The sequence below is a fragment of the Cnephaeus nilssonii genome, assembly GCF_951640355.1.
Source record: "Cnephaeus nilssonii genome assembly, chromosome: 14".
NCBI classification, from domain to species: Eukaryota; Metazoa; Chordata; class Mammalia; order Chiroptera; family Vespertilionidae; genus Cnephaeus; species Cnephaeus nilssonii.
In genome coordinates, this window is record NC_137085.1 from 76777625 (window position 1) to 76801618 (window position 23994).

Here is a 23994-nt window from a genome sequence, read left to right on the forward strand (position 1 = left end):
ACTCGCCCGGAACTGGAGTTCAGCGCAGTCAGGAGCTTCCGTCTCCCTCTCACTTTAGAAAACCAGCCGCGCATTCAGCCGCCCGTGCACTCAGCAGTCAATCCTCTCTGCGCTCGCACGCCTCCAGACCTCTGCCTTCCGCAGCTCCCCTGAGTCTCAGTGTGCTTTCTCTTTTCCTGACAGTCCAGATTCCCCCCAAATGAGTTTGTGTTCCCAGAGTCTCGCCCGGGACTGGAGTTCAGCGCAGTCAGGCACTTCCGTCTCCCTTCCACTTTAGAAAGCCAGCCGCGCACTCAACCGCCCGTGCAGTCAGCCGCCTGTCCTCTCCGCGTGCACGCCTCTGTACCTCAGCCTTTTGCAGCTCCTCTGAGTCTCAATGTGCTTTCCTCTTTCCTTCTAGCTGTAGAATTTCCACTCAACCAGCTTCCCTGTGGTTCTGGATGGCGTCCATTTTGTCTTTTAGTTGTAGTTTTGATATTGTTGTGCGAGGCAGCAGTTTAGGTGTTTACCTATGCCGCCATCTTGGTTTCTACGGGTTTCCCTGCCTTTTGATAAAACATCACTGGTAAATCTGTGACAAGTTCACATTACAACAGCAACCCTGCTCTACAAAGCTCACACAACTGAAACATGAGCACAGAGACTTAGCTGGGACTTTTTAAAAATATACATGAATATATTTGGCTTGTACAAAATTAAAGTAATACACACAAAGTGAAAATTTCCTTCCCTGGACCCTCCCACTGCCCTCCCCAGAGGTAGCCTCAGTCATCAGTTATGGAACCTCCCAGAAAATGTATTTGCATACAGAAATACAGAGCGGTACCACAGTTTGGGCTGTTGTTGCTATCCTATCTAATAATAGAGTAATATGCAAATTAGGCGTCACTCCGCAACAAAAATGGCGGCCCCCATACCCACAAGATGGCGGCGCCCAGTCCCCTCAGCCCTGCTGTTGGTCTCCGCGGCGATTGGAAAGCGGCCGGGCCCCGCGCACACGGAGCCGGCTGAGGAGCGGGGCCCGGCACCTTCCCGTTGATCTCCGTGGCGATCGGGAAGCGGCCCCGCCCCGCACACACGGAGCCGGCCGAGGAGCGGGGCCCGGCACCTTCCCGTTGATCTCCGCGGCGATCGGGAAGCGGCCCGCCCCGCGCACACGGAGCCGGCCTAGGAGCGGGGCCCGGCACCTTCCCGTTGATCTCCGCGGCGATCGGGAAGCGGCCCCGCCCTGCGCACACGGAGCCGGCCGAGGAGCGGGGCCCGGCACCTTCCCGTTGATCTCCGCGGCGATCGGGAAGCGGCCCCGCCCCGCGCACACGGAACCGGCCGAGGAGCGGGGCCCGGCACCTTCCCGTTGATCTCCGCGGCGATCGGGAAGCGGCCCCGCCCCGTGCACACGGAGCCGGCCTAGGAACGGGGCCCGGCACCTTCCCGTTGATCTCCGTGGCGATCGGGAAGCGGCCCCGCCCCGCGCACACGGAGCCGGCCGAGGAACGGGGCCCGGCACCTTCCCGTTGATCTCCGTGGCGATCGGGAAGCGGCCCCGCCCCGCGCACACGGAACCGGCCGAGGAACGGGGCCCGGCACCTTCCCGTTGATCTCCGTGGCGATCGGGAAGCGGCCCGCCCCGCGCACACGGAGCCGGCCGAGGAGCGGGCCCGGCACCTTCCCGTTGATCTCTGTGGCGATCGGGAAGCGGCCCGCCCCGCGCACACGGAGCCGGCCTAGGAGCGGGGCCGGCACCTTCCCGTTGGTCTCCGTGGCGGATCGCCAGGGCCCGCGCACATGGAGCCGGCCGAGGAGCAGGGCCCGGCGCCTTCCCGTTGATCTCCGCGGCGATCGGGAAGCGGCCCCGCCCCACGCACACGGAGCCGGCCTAGGAACGGGGCCCAGCACCTTCCTGTTGGTCTCCGTGGCGGATCGCCGGGGCCCGCGCACATGTAGCCGGCCGAGGAGCGGGGCCCGGCGCCTTCCCTTTGGTCGCAGAGGCTATCTGGAAAACTCCAGTGCCACCAGAGCAGGTCATGGTGGCTTCCTGATCTCGGCAGCCAGGAAGCCACCAGGCCCTGCAAAGCCGGGCATAGCGGCTTCCTTAGTGGCGCAGTGGCAGGGAAGTCCCCAGACATGGCAGACAGAGCCCGGACAACAGGGCATGGGGCTTCCTTAGTGTGTCCGTGTCTGGGAAGCCCCCAGGCCTGGCAGACAGAGCACACTGCAGGGCATTGGGGCTTCCTTCACATGGCACATGGCGGCAGCAGGCAGAGAGCTACAGCAGGGCATGGGGGCTTCATCTCCATGGCTGCAGGGAAACCTCCAGGCCCCGAAGAGAGCAGAGAACCATGGGGAGTGGGCCTAAGCCATCAGTAGGATATCCTCTGAGAGTTCCTGGATTGTAGAGGGTACAGGTTGGACTGAGGGACCCCCGTGCACGAATTTCATGCACCGGGCCTCTAGTCCTATCTAATAAAAGAGTAATTGACTGTCACTCTAACACACAAGATGGCTGCCCCCATGTGGACACAAGATGACCTGCAGCTGGGGGGAACCAGGCCTGCAAAGGAGGGCAGTTGTGGGCGATCAGACCAGCAGGGGAGGGCAGATGGGAGGGACCAGGCCTGCAAGGGAGGGCAGTTGGGGGTGATCAAGCCTGCAGGGGAGGGCAGTTAGGGGTGACAAGGTCGGCAGAGGAGGGAATTTGGGGGCGACCAGGCCTGCAGGGAAGGACAGTTGGGGGGGGGGGGGACCCAGGCCTGCCAGGGAGAGCAGTTGAGGGGGACCAGGCCTGCAGTGGAGGGCAGTTGGGAGGGACCAGGCCAGCAGGGGAGGGCAGTTAGGGGGACCAGGCTGGCAGGGGAGGGAAGTTAGGGGTGATCAGGCCAGCAGGGGAGGGTAGTTAGGGGCAATCGGGCAGGCAGGGGAACAGTCAGGCATCAATCAGGCTGGCAGGGGAGTGGTTAGGGGGTGATCAGGTGGGCAGGCAGAAGCAGTTAGGGGCAATCAGGAAGGCAGGCAGGCAGGCGAGTGGCTGGGAGCCAGCAGTCCTGGATTTTGAGAGGGATGTCAGACTTCCCTCGAGGGGTCCCAGATTGAAGAGGTTGCAGGCTGGGCTGCGGGACACACACACACCCATGCACGAATTTCACGCACCAGGCCTCTAGTTTTACATAAATGGGGTCAGTATTTTCTGTCAGTGCTGTTCTACATAACTAATTCATAAATGTTTCTTTTATTTACTTAATTCAATCTTAAAGATCTTTCTATCTCCAGACATTCCTTTAAATCATAAAATTCTGTGAAATGGATTTCCATTAGTCTCCTTTTGAGCATTTAAACTGTTCCTAAATTTTCCTGAATATTACAGAGCTGCAACAGCATTCTTAAAGATTTCTTTTTCTGTACCTGCGTTAAGTATTTGCCTGACAAATATCCAGAAATGAAAGAAAGTTCTAGGTCTGGGAAATCTTCATTTTGCAAATAATCCTCCAAAATACTGTCCCTATTCACTGCCCAGACAAGCACCAACACCTCTGTGGACACATTAAAAAAATGTGAAGGAGCATCTTGGATTGGCACCAAGGTTGGGTCCCGAGTCTGCAGGGTCTGAAGGTTACAGAATTTAAGGAGCCCTTGCACATTAGGAGAATATAAAATTACATAGATAAAATTAGGGACAAATGTGAACAGGAAAACCTTCAGAAATTTAAAAACATAGGAAATACTACATTTTCTCTCCAATTATGTGTATAACCTGCACACGGACACTTCCTTCCCCTCATATGTGAATTTTTGTATTATCAATAATTCTGAAAAAATATACAAAATGAACCTAACATTAAGATCAATTCAAATATATGTTTAAACTACCTCTACATTGTACTGAGACACAACTGTGCCAACAAATTATTCTTACATTACACACATTAATTTATTTACAATGATGTACAGGGAAAAGGTCACTGGAACCCAGCTTCTACAGGCCATTTAGATGTATCTGTGGCAATTCTTGTGTATCACTTTGGATGGAACCACCAGATTTTCTTAGACAAGATGCAAAAGATACACTGTACAAAATCTACTACATTGGAATGCATAAAATTCAAACTCTACACACAGACACACAAGTGCAAGCTTGTTTCCCTAAAATCGAAGGAATTCTGATAAATTGTTTCACATGGTACTCATCAAAACAGAAAAGTTAAAAGGCAGAGTTAGTCTAATTACATTCACTGCATTTTCAAGTGTATTACTGATAAGAGAGAACTTCCATCTGACTTGGTGTCAATGAGAAGTGAATCTTATAATTTACTGTTGCCACCCTCTCCCAAGTCCCAATAGAGAATTCTGACTCAAAAGTTATTTAAGTAAGGTGAAGCTCATTTGCAAGAATATCATATTTGTTCCCTGACTGTCTAAAATTCGTCTTGGCATGGTATCCCTTTTTCAATTCAGGCTACTGTCTCAGTCTTTCACCATATACAAATTAGTTTGGTCTGTTATTTTTAACCCAATATTAGGGGGTTAAAAATATACATTCATATGCTAACCTTAAATTAGCTGGGTTTTGTTGTTGTTATTGTTGTTGTTATTGTCTTTATTGATTTTAGAGAGAGAGGGGAAAGGAAAAGAGAGGGGCAGAGAGAAAGAGAGGGAGAGCGAGAGGGAGACATGGATTTGCTGGCCCACTTATTCATGCATTCATTGGTTGATTCTTGTATGTGGCCTAACCAGGATCGAACCCATAACCTTGGCACATCTGGATGATGCTCTAACCAACTGAGCTTAGGGCCCCAATATTAGTTTTTATTCTATTAACTATTTATATCATCTGTTTTGTTATTTTCCTCTACCTTTTGTGTTAAATGGCTTCTGGTCTTCTTACTTCTCTTTAATCCTAACTTATTTATATTTTAGTAATCACAGCAAAAAAACATACATATTAAAATATGTTGCTTTACCAAAAAGTACCTTCCTTTTGTTTTCATTATATTTAGGCATTTTTAAAAATTATGTATGTGAGTAGCTTACATTATCTGTACATATCATTTCAGGTTAATAGAGAGGGCCTCATAAAATGTGCTATTAAGAATCACTGGTCCATCCAACACTTAATATTATAAATCTCTGGTAATATATGGGAAGATAACGTCATTTTATATCAGGTTTCACCCCATTTTCTGAACTAAAGTTTAATTAACCAAGTTTAATGACCATCTGTCATTTCTTTTGTGAATTAACTGGTCTTATTGTTTGCCTACCTACTCACGGAGTGGTCTTTTGCATTTACATTACAAATATTAACTCACTAGAGGCCCAGCACACGTAATCGTGCAGGTAGGTCCGCTGGCCCGGCCTCCTGCGACCAGGGCCGTCTTCTGCCCATTCGCCAGTCCCCAGCCCGAACGCTGCCTCCACCGGTTTTCATGTTCACAGGCCGATGGGATCACCAGCTCAGCCCCGGCTGCTCGGGGGCTCAGGCCTGCAGGAAAGCGTGTGCCGGCCACTTCACCTCCATGCGCGTGCGCTGAGCCAGCCGCTGATGGAATGCGCTGCCCGCTCGGGGCCACTCACGCGGGCGCCGCCGCCACTGCCACTGCTGCTGGGGCTTGAGGCGCTGACGGAAGCTGCGGGGTGAGCCCGCAACCTACCCGCCCAGGCATGAGCGGCCCTGAGCGAGCAGCGTGTTCCATCAGCGGCCAGCCCGACGCACACGCATGGAGGTGAAGTCACCGGCACCTGCTTTCCCGCAGGCCTGAGCCCCGGAGCAGCCAGGGATGAGCTGGTGATCCCAACGGCCTGACAGCCAGCACAGTCCTCCTGCCACCCACCCCGATCCTCCCGTTCACCATCCTTGATCCATCGGAGCCTGCGGGCTGGGGGCAGGGACCAAGAGGTCAGCTGTTCAGCCCACTCAACAGTCCCCCGTCCTGCCCCACCACCGCTCACAGGCCGGGGGGGAGGGACCAAGAGGTGGTCAATGCCACCTCAAGGTGACTGGTTGAGCCGCCATTCTGGTCATGACACTATGGCCTCTGGCCTTTTATAATATAGACTAGAGGCCCGGTGCACGAAATTCGTGCACTGGGGAGGGTGGCCCTTAGGCCAGCCTGCACCCTCTCTAATATGGGACCCCTCGGGGGATGTCCAATTGCAGGTTTAGGCCCGATCCCTGTGGAATCGGGCCTAAACCTGCAATTGGACATCCCTCTCACAATCTGGGACCGCTGGCTCCTAACCGCTCACCTACCTGCCTGATTACCCGCTAACTGCTCCCTTGCTGGCCTGATTGCCCCCTAACTGCTCCTCTGGGGGCCTGATTGCCCCCAAATACCCTCCCCTGCTGGCCTGATCACCCCCAAGGCTTTTATTAGTATAGATATGACCCTGCACAGAAAATTTTACTAACCCTGCTTTACAATAAGGGCTTGACGATTGAATCATTAGGACCAGACACCAAGATTTCCTTTCTTTGAATAGTGGAGGGAATAATTATCTTGTCTTTAAGTTGCCCGGAAATTAAAATGAGATAATGACTTAGAAAAGTATAAAAGCACCATATAAAGACAACTGTCTTTTTAATGAAGTGGTAAAATGAAAAACACTATTTTTATTCTCCCCTTCCTTCCTTTACAGCCTTTATTTAAACTTTGAAATTTATAAAAATTTCACTCCAATTTTCATTTCTTTACATTCAACATTATTTTGTATTGGTTTCAGGTTCTATATTAGTTACAGAATAGTGGTTAGACAATCATATACTTTACAAAGTGTTCCCCGATATTTCTAGTACCCACCTGGCATCATACCATCATTACAACACTATTGACTATATTCCCTATTTAAGTGACAATGGGTTTACAGGTTCCTTTCAGTCTTTCTTTTGTGTTGCTCGTCCTTCCTTTTCTTTCTCATTTCTTCCCTCATTTTCTTTACATAGTATCTCAATTGGCCATCAAAGCTCAGTGAAGGCACTGGGACACGCTTCATCCATTTTACAGACCAGGAAACTGAGGCCAATTCCAGTTGGCTGTGGAACTTGACTCAGCACACAGGAAGCCCTCAGAGCCATGCTCTTTGCGCTTCCTAAGGGGCAGTCACCCGGCAAACAGAACAAACCTTCCAGTCAGGCTTCCGAGCCTCTTTCTCGAGCACCTCTTCATTGCGGATGCTCCACATTCTTTCCTCTCCCCGTCCTCTGCTCCCCATTCTTTACTGCCCCCGCTTCTCCGGAGCAGGTGGAAGGTTCGCACTCACTGCCTAGGCATGCTCTGCCATGGGGCAGGGCACCGCGGGCTTGTTTTTGGGTCAAGGCAGGAGCAGGAGTCACTGCCTCTGAAGTGTGAAGGCCGCCTGAGCGAGGCCCATTAGCACTGGGAGCTTCTCTGAATCACATCAGTCAGTCCAGTACCCTGCAGTGCAGCATCCCTCCACTGAGGTGGCACCACCCCTCAACCCCTTCTCAGGGGTGAGGGTCCTTGCCCCTCTGCCAGGGGTCCTTCCATGCCCCTTGATCCCTGGCTGGGCCCACCCACGTCTTGGGGGCACTGCAGAACCTCTGTCTCTCTCCAGATGAGGCAGATCCCTGCCCTAGGTCTCCGAGAAGCTATGAATCTGTGGACAGAGGCCTGGTCTGGGTCTCAGCAACCCCATGCCTGCAATGTTCCCAGGGACCCCTGGGAGTGGCTGGGCGGGCCCGGCCACGCCCCCCCCGGGTTGCGGATCTCCCCAGGGACCCCCCGGAGCTGCTGGGTGGGCCCGGCCACGCCCCCACGTTGCTGATCTCCCCAAGGACCCCTGGGAGGGGCTGAACGGCCCGGCCACGCACCCCCGGATTGCCGATCTCCCCAGGGACCCCTGGGAGCGGCTGGGCGGGTCCGGCCACACCCCCGGGTTACCGATCTCCCCAGGGACCCCCGGGAGCGGCTGGGCGGGCCCGACCACGCCCCCCCGGGTTGCTGATCTCCCCAGGGACCCCCGGGAGCGGCTGGGCGGGTCCGGCCACGCCCCCCCGGTTGCCGATCTCCCCAGGGCCCCCTGGGCACTGCTGGGCCAGCCCGGCCATGCCCACTTGGGTTGCTGATCTCCCCAAGGACCCCCGGAAGCAGCTTGGCAGCCCAGCCTCGACCGCCCGGGGTGGCGATCTTCCCAGGGAACCCCGGAACTAAGAGGACTGGGCGCCACCATCTTGATCTTCTCAACGGCCAGATAGGCCACCCCGAGTCCCGCCCCTCAGCCTCCCACCCCCCAGCCTCCCGCTGGTCCAATCGTGGCCGTAGCGGAGTGATGGTTATTTGCATATTACCATTTTATTAGGTAGGACTAGAGGCCCAGTGCACGAAATTCATGTATGAAGCGGGTGTCCCTCAGCCCAGCCTGCACCCTCTCCAATCTTGGACCCCTTAAGGGATTTCCGACTGCCCGTTTAGGCCCGATCTTGGTGGGATCAGGCCTAAACGGGCAGTCAGACATCCCTATCACAATCCAGGACTGCTGGCTCCGAACTGCTCACCTGCCTGCCTTCCTGATTGCCCCTAACCACTTCTGCCTGCCAGCCTGATCACCCCCTAACCATTCCCCTTCCAGCCTGATTGTTGCCTAACTGCTCCCCTGCCAGCCTGTTTGCCCCTAACTGCCATCCCCTGCAGGCCTGGTCACCCCTAACTGCACTCCCCTGCAGGCCTGGTCACCCCTAATTGCCCTCCCCTGCAGGCCTGGTATCCCCCAACTGCCCTTCCCTGCATGCCTGGTCACCCCCAACTTCCCTCCTCTGTCAGCCTGGTCACCCCTAACTGCCCTCCCCTGCAGGCTTGATCACCCCCAACTGCCCTCCCTTGCAGGCCTGGTCCCTCCCAACTGCCCTCCCCTACTGGCTATCCTGTGGTGGCCATCTTGTGTTCACATGGGGGCAGGATCTTTGACCACATGGGGGCAGCCATCTTGTGTGTTGGAATGATGGTCAATCTGCGTATTACTCTTTTATTAGATAGGATAGAGGCCTGGTGCATGGGTGGGGGCCGGCTGGTTTGCCCTGAAGGGTGTCCCGGATCAGGTTGGGGTTCCCTTGGGGTGTGGGGCGGCCTGGGCGAGGGGCCTGTGGTGGTTTGCAGGCTGTCCACGCCCCCCAGCGACCCAAGTGGACGCCCTGGTATCTGGAATTTATTTATCTTCTACAACTGAAACTTTGTAGCCTGGAGTGGAGCCAAGCCTCCTGCTTGCTCTGTGGCAGCAGCCACTTCTGTTGGGATTTATGTATCTTCTATAATTGAAACTTTGTAGCCTGGAGCGGAGGCCAAGGCAGGCCAGGGCTTCAGAAGCTTGGCTTCCTCCATCACAGGGGGCAACCCTAGCCTCCTGCTCTTTCCAGCTCCGTGGCTGCCACCATTTCTGTTTGGATTTATTTATCTTCTATTATTGAAACTTTGTAGCCTTGAGTGGAGGCCTAGGCCAGCAAGGGCAGGTAGAAAGCTTGGCTTCCTCCATTGCCAGGGAAACCCAAGCCTCCCTCCTGCTCTCTGTGGCCGCAGCCATCTTGGTTGGGTTTATTTGCATATTCGCTCCTGATTGGCTGGTGGGTGTGGTTTGTGGGTCTAGTAGAGGTACTGTCAATTTGCATATTACTCTTTTATTAGATAGGACTAGTGGCCTGGTGCACAAAATTCGTGCACGGGAGGGGGTGTCCGACTGCCAGTTTAGGCCTAATCCTAAACAACATAAAATAGTCATGGCCCCATTACAATGCAATCTGGGATGGCTGGCTCCTAACCGCTCACCTGCCTGCCAGCCTGATTCCCCTAATTGCTCTGCCCTGCAGGCCTGATCCCCCTAACTGCCCTCCCCCGCTGGCCTGATCTCCCTAACTATTCTTTCCTGCCGGCCTGATCACCCCTAACTGCCTCTGCCTTGGCCCCACCACCATGGCCTTGTCCGGAAGGACATCTAATTAGCATATGACCCATTTATTAGTGTAGATAGAGGCCTGGTGCATGGATGGGGGCCGGCTGGACTGCCCTGAAGGGGGTCCCGGATCAGGGTGGGGGGTCCCACCTGGGCGTGGGGCTGAGGGCCTTTTGCAGGCTGGCCACACCCCCATCAGGGTGGGGGTCTCCGCTGGGGGCATGCCAGCCTGGGCAAGGGCCTAGGGGCAGTTTGCAGACCAGCCAAGCCCCTGGCTTTGTCCGGAAGGATGTCCAGAAGGTCTCCTGAAGGTCTCCGGTGTAATTAGCATATTACTCTTTTATTAGTAAAGATTATTTATTAAGTCTTTTTCCTATCACTCACTTTTTTAATTCAACTTGTTTATGGTATTTTGTTGCACCAAGTTTTAAATTTTATGTAGTATATCTTTGTTTTTGTAACTTTGGGGCTTAGTATCTTCCTTAAAAAAAGATTTCCTATGAAAACGTATGTCCACACAAAATCCTGTATCAGTATGATCAGAGCAGCATTATCCAAAACATTCAAAAGATGGAAACAACCCAAATGTCCATCACCTGATGAACGGATAAACAAAAAGTGGGCTATATGTGCATTCGGCAATAAAAACAAATAAAATACCGATATGTGTACAACATGGATGAACCTTTAAAACAGTATGCTGAGTGAAAGAAAACAGTCACAAAGGAGCACATACTGTATAACTCCATTTGTATGAAAGGCCTTGAGTAGGCAAGCTAAAAGGGACAAAGTAAATTAGTGGCTGTATAGAGCTGGCAGAGATGGAGGGATTGAACAGTGAAAGCTAAAAAGTGTGGAGTTTCTTTTGGGGAGAACAAAAGTATTCCACAATTGATTGTCGTGAATACAGAATAATAGCAAGTTTAACAAATTCCCTTATTTTGTCAATGCCTTTAATGAGAATGCTTTAGTATTTCACCATTTAGAATGTTTGCTATACATTTCCAACAGCTTTTTATCAAGTTGGGGAAATGTATTTCTATGTTCAAATTTTTATTTTAAAAAGATCACTCATGTAACAGTGTACAGAATAGATTAGAAGGAAAGCAAGAATATACTAGGAACGACAAACCAACATCCCCAATGAATATAAAGGTAAAAATCCTCAAGAAGATATTAAAAAGCCAAATCAAGCAGCAAATTTAAAGGTTGATATGCCATAATTGGATCTATACCAATCCAATATACCACATTAACAGAATAAAGAGAAATGTTTTTAAACCATGTGATCATCTCAACTGACAAAGGAAAAGAACGTCAGCAAACCAGTAACAGAAGGGACTTTCTCAGCCTCATAAAAGGCACTTATAAAACGCCACAGCTGACACACGGTCAGAGACCAAAGGCCTTCCCCTGAGCTAAGAAATTTAAGACAGGGTGTCTGTTCTTACCACTTCTATTCAATGTGTCACTGGAAATCCTAGCCGAGATAACTGGGCAAAAAAGGAAAGGAAAGGGAAAGAAAAGAGGGGAGAGGAAGGGAGGGGAGAGAAGGGGAGGGCAGGGGAAGGGAGGGGAAGGGAGGGCAGAGGAGGGGAGGGGAGGGGAAGGGAGGGGAAGGGAGGGAAGAGGAGGGGAGGGGAGGGGAGGGGAGCATCCAGGTTGCGGGGGAGAAAGGAGAAGTTACATTATTTCTATTCACAGATGACATGATCTTATATAGAGAAAAGTCCAAAGAATCCACCAAAAACTATTGGAGCTAATAAATGAACTCAGCAAAGTTACATGATACAAGATCAATATATAAAAAGCCGCCATATTTCTATACACTATCAACAAACACTCCAAAAATAATATTAGGAAAACAATTCAATTTGTAATAGCATCAAAAGGAGTAAAATACTTAGGAATAAACTTAATTAATAAAATTCAAGACTAAAAACTATAAAATATCATTAAAAGAAATTAAGACCTAAATAAGTAAAAAGGTGTCCTGTGTTCATGAAAGATTTAATTGTTAAGAAGGAAATACTTCCCAAATTGATCTACACATCCCTATCAAAGTTCCAACTGCCTTTTTTGCAAAAAGACTGACATTAAAATGCAAATGGAATTGCAAGGATCCCAAATAGCCAAAAACAATCCAAAAAAAAAGAAATAAGTTGGAAGACTTATTTGGAGGATTTAATTGGGACACTTCCTGATTTCAAAACTTATTACAAAGCTACAGTTATCAAACAGTGTGATACTGGCATATGGACAGACATATAGATCAATGGAATTGAATTAAGACTTCAAAAATAAACACTTTTAAGGTCAATTGGTTTTAGACAAGGATACAAAGATCATTCAATGGTGCAAAAATAGTCTTTTCAACAAATAGTGGTGGGACTACTCACCCACAAGACTGTATTGGACCTTTCCTCACACCATATATAAAACCTCTCAAAATGGATGCAGGACAGAACTGTCCGAGCTACAACCATAACACTCCTAGGAGGAAACTAAGTGTAAATCTTCATGATCTTGGATTAGGCAACAGCGTCTTAAATATCACAACAAAAGCAGAAGCAACAAAAGAAAAACAGGTAAATCAGACCTCCTCAGCATTATCTAGAAAGTGAAAAAACAATCCGTGAGAGAAAATATGTGCAAATCATATATCTGATATGGGGTTAATACACAGATTATATAAAGAATTCTTATTACTCACAATAAAAAAGACAAACAACCCAATGGAATACTGAGCAAAATATTTAAATAGGTATTTTTCCAAAGGAAATATACAAATGCCCACTCAGCACATGAAATGATGCTTAACATCATTTGTTATTAGAGAAATGCAAATCAAAACCACAATGAGGTGTCAGTTCACAAGCAGCAGAATGGCTATAACAAAAAAAGTGGGCACGAGTAAGTGTTGAGGAGCATGTGGAGAAATAGGTGCCCTTGTAGATTGTTCAAAATGTAAAATGGTGTAGCTGCTGTGGGAAAGTTTGGCGGGTCCTCTAAAAACTAAACATAAAATTACCGTATGACCCAATGATTCTCCTCCTAAGTATCTACTCAAAAGAAATGAAAACATGTGCTCAAACAATTGTATGCAAGTGTTTGGCAGCATTATTCATAATACCCAAAAAGTAGAAACAAATAAAAATGGAGTATCATTCAGCCATCAAAAGGAATGAAGTACTGAAACATAAGGATGAAAGGAGCCAGATACCTAAAGCCACCTATTATTTGATTCTATTTCTATGAAAAACCTGGTACAGGCAAGTCCATAAAGACAGAAAGGAGATTCGTGGTTTCTGGAAACTGGGGAGAGGGGCGTGAGGAGGGACTGACTAAAGGGCATGGATTTGCTTTGCAGGTAATGCAAGTAGTCTGTAATGACAGTAGTGATGGCTGTACAACATGGTGAATAAACTAAAAACCACTGAACTGTACACTTAAAAACTTTAAAATGATAAATTTTCTGTTATATGAATTTCATTGCAATTTACAAAAACAATAAAAGTATACTGGGGGACACCAACCCAGAAGCTCCAGCAGAGGTCCAGGTGAGAGACAGCGCACAGGCCCTGGGCTATGGAGTGGAGATGGCAAGAAGACTGCTCTGGAGACTTTGAAGGAAGTGTCAACATAACTGTTACAGTGGCAGTATAAACCCTGTTTGTAGTCCATCCACAGAGAAAGCACTGAGTAAGTTATGGGAGAACAAAATGTAACTAGCATACGTTTTTATGATGTAAACTAAAAGTTACAAATGACAGAAATTGGAAGGCAGAAGATGAAAGAAATAAAACAGCAAACATTTCCTTTTCTCATCTTATACAGAAAGGAGTCCAGATACTGTCTGTAAAAATAATTGTATAGGTAACACAAATAATACAGACAGTGAATGAAACTGTCATTTATGGCAGGGACTCAACAGATGTTTAAAGTCTTTACTTTTGTCCTGGGTCCGGGTGAGGCCGCACGCTCCTGGGTCCGGGTGAAGCTGGATCCCGGGTCCGGGTGAGGCCGTGTGCCCCTGGATCCGGGTGAGGCTGGGTCCCGGGTCCGGGTGAAGCTGGATCCCGGGTCTGGGTGAGGCCGTGCGCCCCTGGATCTGGGTGAGGCTGGGTCCTGGGTCCGGGTGAGGCCGTGCCCCTGGGTCCGGGAGAGGCCACGCGCCCCTGGGTCCGGGGGAGGCCACGCGCCCCTGGTTCTGGGTGAGGCCACGCGCCCCTGGGTCCGGGTGAGGCTGGGTCCCGGGTCCGGGTGAGGCCGCACGCCCCCGGGTCCGGGCAAGGCCGCACGCCCCTGGGTCTGGGAGAGGCCACGTGCCCCTGGGTCTGGGTGAGGCCACGGGCCCCTGGGTCTGGGTGTAGCTGAATCCCGGGTCCGGGTGAGGCCGTGCGCCCCTGGATCCGGGTGAGGCTGGGTCCTGGGTCCGGGTGAGGCCGCACGCCCCTGGGTCCGGGTGAAGCTGGATCCCGGGTCTGGGTGAGGCCGTGCGCCCCTGGATCCGGGTGAGGCTGGGTCCCGGGTCCGGGTGAGGCCGTGCCTCTGGGTCCGGGAGAGGCCACGCGCCCCTGGGTCCAGGTGAGGCCACGCGCCCCTGGGTCCGGGTGAGGCTGGATCCCGGGACCAGGTGAGGCCGCGCACACCTGGGTCCCGGTGAGGCCGTTCGCCCCTGGATCCGGGTGAGGCTGGGTCCCAGGTCCGGGTGAGGCCACGCGCCCCTGGGTCCCAGTGAGGCCGTTCGCCCCTGGATCCGGGTGAGGCTGGGTCCCAGGTCCAGGTGAGGCCACGCGCCCCTGGGTCCAGGTGAGGCCACGTGCCCCTGAGTCCGGGTGAAGCCGTGCCCCTGGGTCCGGGCGAGACCAAACCAGAGGGAGTCGGACCTGCATTACCACCATTTGTCCACCATTCAGAGCTGAAAAGTCAGTGCCGACATGTACACATAAGGAACTGGTGGACATTGAAATTGGGTCTCCAAAGAACTGTTGGTCCAGAAAGAAACTCACTACAGACTGATTCATTTGCCTTTCAGCATAACTATTATTGCTCATCTCACATTCGGTTCTTATAAGTATATTTCTAGTAACACATGATCTCACTCATCTAGGGGAAATGATGAACAACATAGACTGATGAACAAGAACAGACCCAGAAACAAGGAGGCATCGATCGGACTGTCGGGCCTCAGAGGGAGGGTAGGGGAGGGTGGGGGTAGGGGGGAGAGATCAACCAAAGGACTTGTGTGCATGCATACAAGCCTAACCAATGGTTAAGGACAACAGGGGGGTGGGGGCATCTGTGGGGAGGGGTGGGGGATGGGAATGGGGGGATGAGGACAAATATGTGACACCTTAATCAATAAAGAAATTAAAAAAATAAAAAATAAATAAAGTCTTTACTTTTGATGAAAGGGCCTGAAAGTGAAGGGGTGGCACCCTTCCACAGTGCTTTATTTTATTTTTAATTTTATCATATAATTAACTTTATTTGAAAATTTCTGTAAACTTCAAAAATTTAACAATTATTACAACAAATCTCATGTAATGCACCAATGCCTCTATCAATAACTGACAGATCCAGTAGGCAGAAAAATCAGAGAAGGGTCTAGTTGAGCTGAGCAACACCAGTCAACTATAACTGAAAACTAGATCTAACTGAATATAAACTACTGCAGCCAACAAAAGAATACACATTCGCCAACACAGACCACATTCTGGGCCAAAAACACACCTTAACAAATTTAAAACAATAAAAAATCATATTGAAGTATGCTCTTAGAAATCAGTAACAGACAGCTGGAAAATCCCAAAATACTTGGAGATTAAGTAAGGTACTTCTGAATAGCACATAAGTTAAAAAAAGAAATCTTAAGAGAAATTTAAAATATTTTAAATAAATGAAAATAAAAATACAGCTTATCAAAATTTGTGGGTTATAGCAAAAGCAGTGCTTAGAGGAAACTTACAGCATTGATTGAATGCACATATTAAGAACCATCTACAATTGATAATCTAAGTTTCCACATTAAGAAACTAAAACGAAAGCAAATTAAATCTAAAATAATTGAAAAAAGAAAAAATCAGCAGGAAACAATAAAATAGAAAATTAGTAGAAAAAGGTGTGACTCAGTGGTTGAGCATGGACCAAGGAATTTGGAGATATTGACTGACTCCCAGTCAGGGGTTAGGGCACATACCCAGGTTGCGGGCTCAATCCCCAGTAGGGGGCATACAGGAGGCAGCCAATACATGATGTTTCTCTCTCATCCATGTTTCTCTCTATCCCTCTCCCTTTCTAAAAATCATTAAAAAAATGTTTTCAAAGCTAGTTCTTTAAAAAGATCAGTAAAGTGATAAGCCTCTAATCAGGCAAAAATGAAAAAAAAGGAGAGAGAACAAGTTACTAATATCAGAAATGAAAGAAGTATCATCATTACTGAATTCCATTAATGTCATATGCATAACAAAGGAATACTATAAACAACTCTATCCCACAAATTCAGTAACTTAGATGAAATGGGAGAATTCTTTGAAAGAGACAATCTACCAGAACACATGAGAAATAGATAAATTAAATAGGCCTGTATCAATTAAAGAAACTTAATCAATAAATAATAACCTTCCAAGCAGAAAGCATCTGATATACTAGTACATGATTTTACAGGTGAATTCTACCAAAGCATTCAAAAATAAGTGACAGAATTTCTCAGTAATCTCCTCCAGAAAATATAAGCAGAAAGGAGCACTTCTAGCTAATTCTATGAAGCAAGCATTATACTCATACCAAAACCAGAAAAAGGCATCCCAAGCACGAAAAACGAAAAACCACTAGCTCTCATGAACATAGATGCAAAAATCCTCAACAAAATACTAGCAAATCAAATCCAGAAATGTATAATATACCATAACCAAGTGGGATTTATTCCAGGCACACAAGACTGGTTCAATATTTGAAAACCAATTAACGTAATCCATCACATCAACAGGCTAAACAAGAAAAATCATATAATCATTTTAATAGATGCCAAAACAGCATCTGACAAAATTCAAAATGGTAAAACACTTAGACTATGAATAGATGGGAGCTTTTTCAATCCCATAAAGGGCATCTCCAAAAAACTCAGAGATAATATACTTAATGATGAAAGACTGAATGCTTTCCCCTCATAACAGGGAGCAAGATAAGGATGTCTGTTCTTGATACTTTTATTCAATACTAGAGGCCTGATGCACGAAATTCGTGCAAGGGGCTCAGCCCTCGCAGCCCTGGTTTCGTCCAGAAGGACATCTGGAAGTTCGAACAGCTGTCCGGCCTAATTAACATATTATGCTTTTACTAGAGGCCCAGTGCACGAGATTCATGCATAGGAGGTGGTGTCCCTCAGCTGGGCCAGCACCCTCTCCAATCTGGGACCCCTTGGGGGATGTCCAACTGCCAGTTTTATTTTCTTTGGATGCTATTGTAAATGGAATTGTTTTCTTAGTTTCATTTTCAGATTGTTTATTGCTAATGTAATACAATTATTTTTGTATGTTGATCTTGTATCATGCAACTTTGCTGAACTTGCTTATTTGTTCTCACAGTTTTTTAGTGGATTTCTCAATATTTACTATATACAGATCATGTCATCTGCAAATAGAAGTAATTTTACTTTTTCTCCAATCTGGCTGTCTTTTATTTCTTTCTCTTTTCTAATCTCTCTGGTTGGAGCCTCCATTATAATCTATAATAATCTATACTAATAAACCGGCAGTCTGACATCCCTCTCAGAATCCAGGACCACTGGCTCCTAACCACTCACCTGCCTGCCTGCCTGATCGCCCCTAACCACCTCTGCCAGCCTGATCACAACCTAACCGCTCCCCTGCCAGCCTGATGGTCCTCAACTGCCCTCCCCTCCTAACTTGATGGCCCCCAACTGCCCTCTCCTGCCAGCCTGATAGCCCCCACTGCCCTCCCCTGCCAGCCTGATTGCCCCTAACCACCTCTGCCTCAACCTCCACCACTGTGGTTTTGTCCAGAAGGAAGTCAGGCATCCGGAAGATGGCCAGTCACCCAGTCTAATTAGCGTATTACCCTCTTACTAGTATAGATTATTATAGATTACTAGAGGCCTGGTGCACGAAATTCGTGCACAGGGGGAGGGAGTCCCCTCAGCCCAGCCTGCACCCTCTCCAATCTGGACCCCTTGGGGGATGTCCAACTGCCAGTTTTGGCCGAAACTGGCAGTTGGACATCCTTCTCACAATCCAGGACCGCTGGCTCCTAACTGCTCACCTGCCTGCCTGCCTGCCTGGTCGCCCCCAACTGCCCCCTCCTGCCGACCTGGTTGCCCCTTAGTGCCCCCCTTGCCGACCTGGTCGCCCCACATAGCCTGCTGGTCAGTCATTTGGTAGTCCCTCGCTAACCCCCTGCCGGCCTTGTTGCACCACACAGCCTGCTGGTCAGTCATTTGGTCATCCCTTGCTAACCCCCTGCCAGCCTGGTCGCCCCACATAGCCTGCTGTTTGGTTGTTACTGTGAGGGCGTCATGACCAATTTGCATATTACCCTTTGATTAGTATAAATAATGGAGGCTTCAACCAGCGAGATTAGAAAAGAGAAAGAAATAAAAGACAGCCAGATTGGAAAAGAAGTAAAATTATTTCTATTGGCAGATGACATGATCTATATATAGTAAATATTAAGAAATCCGCTAAAAAACTATGAGAACAAATAAGCAAGTTCAGCAGTTGCATGATACAAGATCAACATACAAAAATAATTCTATTACATTAGCAATAAACAATCTGAAAATGAAACTAAGAAAATAATTCCATTTACAATAGCATCCAAAGAAAATAAAATAGTAGTAAATTTAACATATGAAGCTTTGTACACTGAAAACTACAAAACATCCCATGTTCATGGACAGGAAAACGTAACATTGTTAAATGGCAATATTCCCCAAATTGATGTACAATTCTTATTGAAATTCTAGTTTACTTTCTTGAAGGAATCCACAAGCTGATCCTATAATTCTTGTGGTAATGAGAGAGTCCAGAATAGACAGAATAGTTTGAAAAGAACAAAAATTGGAGGACTCAGACTATCCAAATCAAATGTTAATATAAAGATACTGAAATCAAACAGTATGGTGCCAGCATAAAGACAGACACGTAGATAAATGAGACAGAACTGAAAGTCCATAAATAAACTCTTATTTATAGTCAATTTTTAACAAGGGTGCCAAGCCAATTCAGTGGTGAAAGAACAGTCTTTTGAACAAATAGTACTGGGACACTGTCTATCCACAAGCAAAACAATGAAGTTAACCTCTTACCTCACAAAAAATAACTGAAAATGGATCACAGGAACAAATATAAGAGCCAAACCATAAATCTCTTAGAAGAAAACAAGTATAAATCTTTGTGGCCTTGGCTTAAGCAAGTTTCTTAGATATGACCCAAAAGCACAGCAACAAAAGAAACAAATATACAAACTGAACTACATCAAAACTAAAAACCTGGGTTCTTCAAAATAAACCATTAAGAAAGTAAAAAGGAAAGAGCCCTAGCCAGGTGGCTCAGTTGGTTGGAGCACCATTCCACACACCAAAAGGTTTCAGATTCCGTTCCTGGTCAGGGCACATACCTAGGTTGTGTGTTCGATCCCCAGTTGTGGGGCATATGGAAGGTAACCAATCGAAGTTTCTCACCTCTTTCTCTCTCTCCCTCCCTCTCCCCACCCTCTCCCTCTCCCTCTCCCTCTCCCTCTTCCTTTCTTCTCTCTCTAAAATCAATAAACATATCCTCATGAGGCTTAAAAAAAAGAAAATGAAAAGACAACCCACAAAATAGGAGAAAACATTTGCAAATCAAGTATCTGATAAAAAAATTTGCATCCAGAATATATAAAGAACTCTCGTAATTCAACAATAAAAGGACAAACAAACCAGTTATAAATGGGAAAAGGATTTAAGACATTTCTCTAAAAAAGATACACACATGGCCCTAAGCACATGGAAAGATTCAAAATCACTAACCATTAGGCTTCCGAATCAAAGTCACAACATCACTTTACAGCACCAGATGTAATAAAAAACACAAACAATAACAAGTGTTGGTCAGAATGTGAAGAAATTGGAGCCCTCATACCTCACTAGTGGGAATGTAAATTGCTGCAGCCACTTTGGAAAAGTTCCATAGTTCCTTAAAATGTTAAATCATAGAATTACCGTGTGACCCAGCAATTCCACTTCTAATGAAAACCGATGTTCACAAAAATGTGTACATGAATATTCTAAGCAGCATTGTTCACTTATCCACTAAATGGCAACAACTCAAATGTACAACAATGATAAAAGATAAAATGTGATAGCCCTAGCTGGTTTGGCTCCGTGAATAGAGCGTCCGCCTACTGATTGAAGGTCCCAGGTTCAATTCCAGTCAAGGGCACATGCCCCAGTTGCCTGCCCAATCCCCAGTAGGCAGTGTGCAGGTGGCAGCCGATCAATGATTCTCTCTCATCACTGATGTTTCTATTTCTTTCTCCCTCTCCCTTCCTCTATGAAACAAATTTTAAAAAGATAAAATGTGATATATCCATACAATTAAATATTATTCAGCCATAAAAAGAAATGAAGTAATATCTATAACATGAATGAACCTTGAGAACATAAAGTTAAAGAAGCCACACACAAAAAACACATATGATATGACTTGTTTGTATGAAATGTCCGAGTAGACAATGGGTCTTACTGTGGGGGCAGCGGGACGGTGACAGTGGGAAGCCGTCACTGCCAAAGGAACAGGGTTTCTTTCTGCATTGATAAAAGTGTTCTAAATCTGGACTGAGGTGATGGTTGCACAACTCTAAATACACTAAAAAAGTCTATATTTTGAACTTTATGGCATGTGAATTATATAATTAACATATATAATTATGTAATTACATATAGCTACATATATGATTACATAATTCACATGCCATAACATAAAAACATGAGACCTCTGCAATAGTCCACCTGAGAGACGATGCTGGCTGGGACAAGAGTGGTATTGATAAAGAAGAACATAGAGAAAAGTGGAAAGATTTCAAAGACACTCAGGAAGGCCTGAACATCTAGAGGTGAATGAGAAGGAGAAGCAGGTATCAAGGGTGGCTTGCATTATGCATTTACTTGTTTGCTGTTTCTGCCAGGAGTTGTTCCAATAAGGTTCGCAAACATGACCTTTGAAATGGGTCACAATGATAAGGAGAAGCCTGCCAGACGGGGAGATGGTTGGCAGGGGAAGGGAGAGGTCATTCCACTTTCGTGCAAAGCAGAAAAAACAAAGCTCAGCTGCAGGTGAAGGGAGAGGAGGCGCTAGGAAGGCCTGCCGGCTGTGAGGACCTGCAGGCAACGGGAAGCCACTAGTGGTGTTTACCTGAGCAGAGAGTTGATTCTTGGCCTTCAAAAAAGGTAACTCCAGCACCAGTGTAAAGAATACACTGGGGAGAGAATGATCAGTTGACTTATAAAGGAGGCTGTTGCCCAAGACAAAGAGAGACCTCTGTAAACCATGACCAGGGCTAAGTAGGTTGGACAACAATGCAAGCAATAACCACGAAATAAACCGGGTGTATACCTTGTGCCTCCACAACAAATGAGAAGTATGAGACAAATTAGATAACGGATGAGGGCTGATGCATTCTGCACTACCCACCTCCCCCAGCCTAGAGGCCAACTGGACAGGGAGCAGCCCGGGGCTCCTGATACGGAGGGTTCTAAGATTCCTTGCGGACTGCCGGAGAGCCATTTTGGACTAGCCGCTATGAGAAGCGGAGGCCCCAGGGAGACTCCGTCACCGCAGCATCCTGGACCTCATGTTTTCTTTGCCCTGCTTCCTGCTGGCTCGATAGAAAGGCAGAGCATACTCTCCTAAGCCTGAGTTGTCATTCTTGCCCATCCCTCGAGGAAGCTGGGCCAATTTTCTTAAGAAACCATGATGTCCTAATACCTGATTTTACAGGTTATTTGAGGTAACTAAAATACCTTAATTACTAAATTGTCTTGTATGCTATCATTTCTTCTCTTTAATCCATTTGGATCCTAACTTATGGAATTTCCAGGCATTTTATGAAAACTCACTTTCAATGTGAATTTGTGAAGTCATAAAGATGAAGAAATATAGAACATGGTGCATATTACAACTGCACATGCACTCCTTTTGTATCGAATGTACTGTTGCTACACCTAATGGAATGGCCATTCCAGTGAGACTAAGCTAACCTAAAAGACTTTCCAGCTGAACCCCCCAGTATCCCCCATCATGCCGCACTACGGCCAAACTTTCCTGACATTTCCCAAAACAACTCACATGTTCATACTCCATGCCTTGTCTCTGTCTGAAATAATAAACACACTCCAGAGCACCTGCTAGCCGCCAGATACTTAGTGGGCAGTTTACATTACCATTTAATCTTCACAGCAGCCACACGAAGTTGGTACTATTTTTCCTATTTTATACACAAGAAAGCTGAGGCGCAGAGACGTTTGCCTCAGAACCCTCCCGAATGACCAATTCCAATGCCTAGTAAGGAACGCCATGGAGCCCGTTTCATCTGGCAAAACCCTACCTAACCCTCAGAATCTCCCCTCGCAAGTTTTCCAGTCTCCCCCAAATAACCGGTCACATACCCCCTTGGGGTTTTATAGCCCTGGCTCTCACCAGTCAAAGTCAGCACAGCCTCACAATCGCCAGTATCTACCTCACTATACAAGGAGCTGCTTAAAAACAGCCATTGTGACTTAACGTGGTTCTGCACTTCTGCATAAGAGACTATAGGTGCTTAATGAACTGTCCGTCAAAATTAAATGACTGGTCCTGTGGCAAACTGCTATGACACCTTCCAAGACCCCGTTAGATTTCCCCCGCGTGGCAAGTGAAAGGAATACAGCTTCAACCGTGCCGTCCCTCGGGATGACATGCACCATCTTTCACAGCCCTCCTCCGCTGAACGGGGCATCTGTCTCCTCCCACCGGAGGGAACTCAAGGGCAACATCAGGTTCATCCACGACGGGGTCCCCAGAGCTGAGCACGGTAACCGGAAGACAAAACGTGTTCAAAATTGTGTGGCTGAAGTGGAATAATACCCCCAACTAACTTTCTAAGATAGAATGGACGGGGACGATTGTTCCAGCTGGGCAGCTTTCCATGTAAAATTCTTCGGAATGCTCAAGTGCTTTCTCACTGGAGCTCCTGAACCCCGGACACCCGAGTCCACAGGAAGCAATCGCCGAGCGGGAACAAAGCCTGGAGGCGGACCTCACACGGGTATTGACCTTCGCCGCCAGAGGTCTGTCTCCGCGGAGGGGGCCGCACTCCCGGTCGGCGCACAGCACCCCTGGGCGCGGAGAGCGCTGCACCGGCGCAGCCCGAGCTGGGGCGCGGGGGGACCCCGAGCCGCCGCTCAGCCGACAAGGACGTCCGCCCCACACTCGACCTCGCGACCCCCACTAGGCGCGCCGGCCGCCAGCGCCGCCACGCACCTCGGTTCTCCTCCTCCAGGTACCGTACCCGCAGCTCGTCGTCCGTCTTCACCTCGGAGCTGTAGCCCCGCCGCAGGGGCAGCCCCCCGGCCGCGGGCGCCCAGCCCCGGGCCCACATGGCCGACCCCAGCCGCTGGCCCGTCACGGAGCCGGGCAGCGTCCACCGAGGGCCGAGCGGCGCACAGCAAGCGGCCACCAGGCGGGCGCGGCCGGCCTGCCAGGCGCCCAGAGCCCCCGGTGCCGCCGCCGCCGCCATGTTGTCTGTTTACGGCGTGGGCCTGAGGCTGCTGCCCCACCCCCGCCGCGCCGCCTGGCCCCGCCCCCCGGCCTGGCCCCGCCCCCCGGCCGCTGCCGCCCGGACCCAATAGCCGCGCGCGCTACGCCCCGCCCCGCGGGTTCGCCCCGCCCCGCGGGTTCGCCCCGCCCCGGCCGGTGACAGCGTTCCAGATCCGACTGCCTGCCTGGGCGGGGTAACCGGTGGGGAAGGCTGGTCCCTCGGAGACCGGGAGAGAGCAGTCACCCGGCTGCGGCTGCGGAACGGTCCAGGAACAGGCGGTGGGAGAGCTCCCCGCAGGGAGCCTCC

General features: G+C 48.7%; 1 protein-coding gene across 2 annotated transcripts in view; it reads right to left on the reverse strand.

Moving 5' to 3' along the window:
- Window positions 1-23695, reverse strand: part of AUH (AU RNA binding methylglutaconyl-CoA hydratase) — a 202409-nt gene extending 178714 nt beyond the window's left edge. For both annotated transcript variants that reach the window (XM_079791346.1, XM_079791345.1), the window contains exon 1: window positions 23412-23695. In XM_079791346.1, coding sequence (XP_079647472.1) covers window positions 23412-23667 — 256 coding nt within the window. In that variant the 5' untranslated portion in view covers window positions 23668-23695. The remainder of the gene's footprint in view (window positions 1-23411) is intronic.
- Between the last annotated feature and the right edge of the window lie 299 nt (window positions 23696-23994).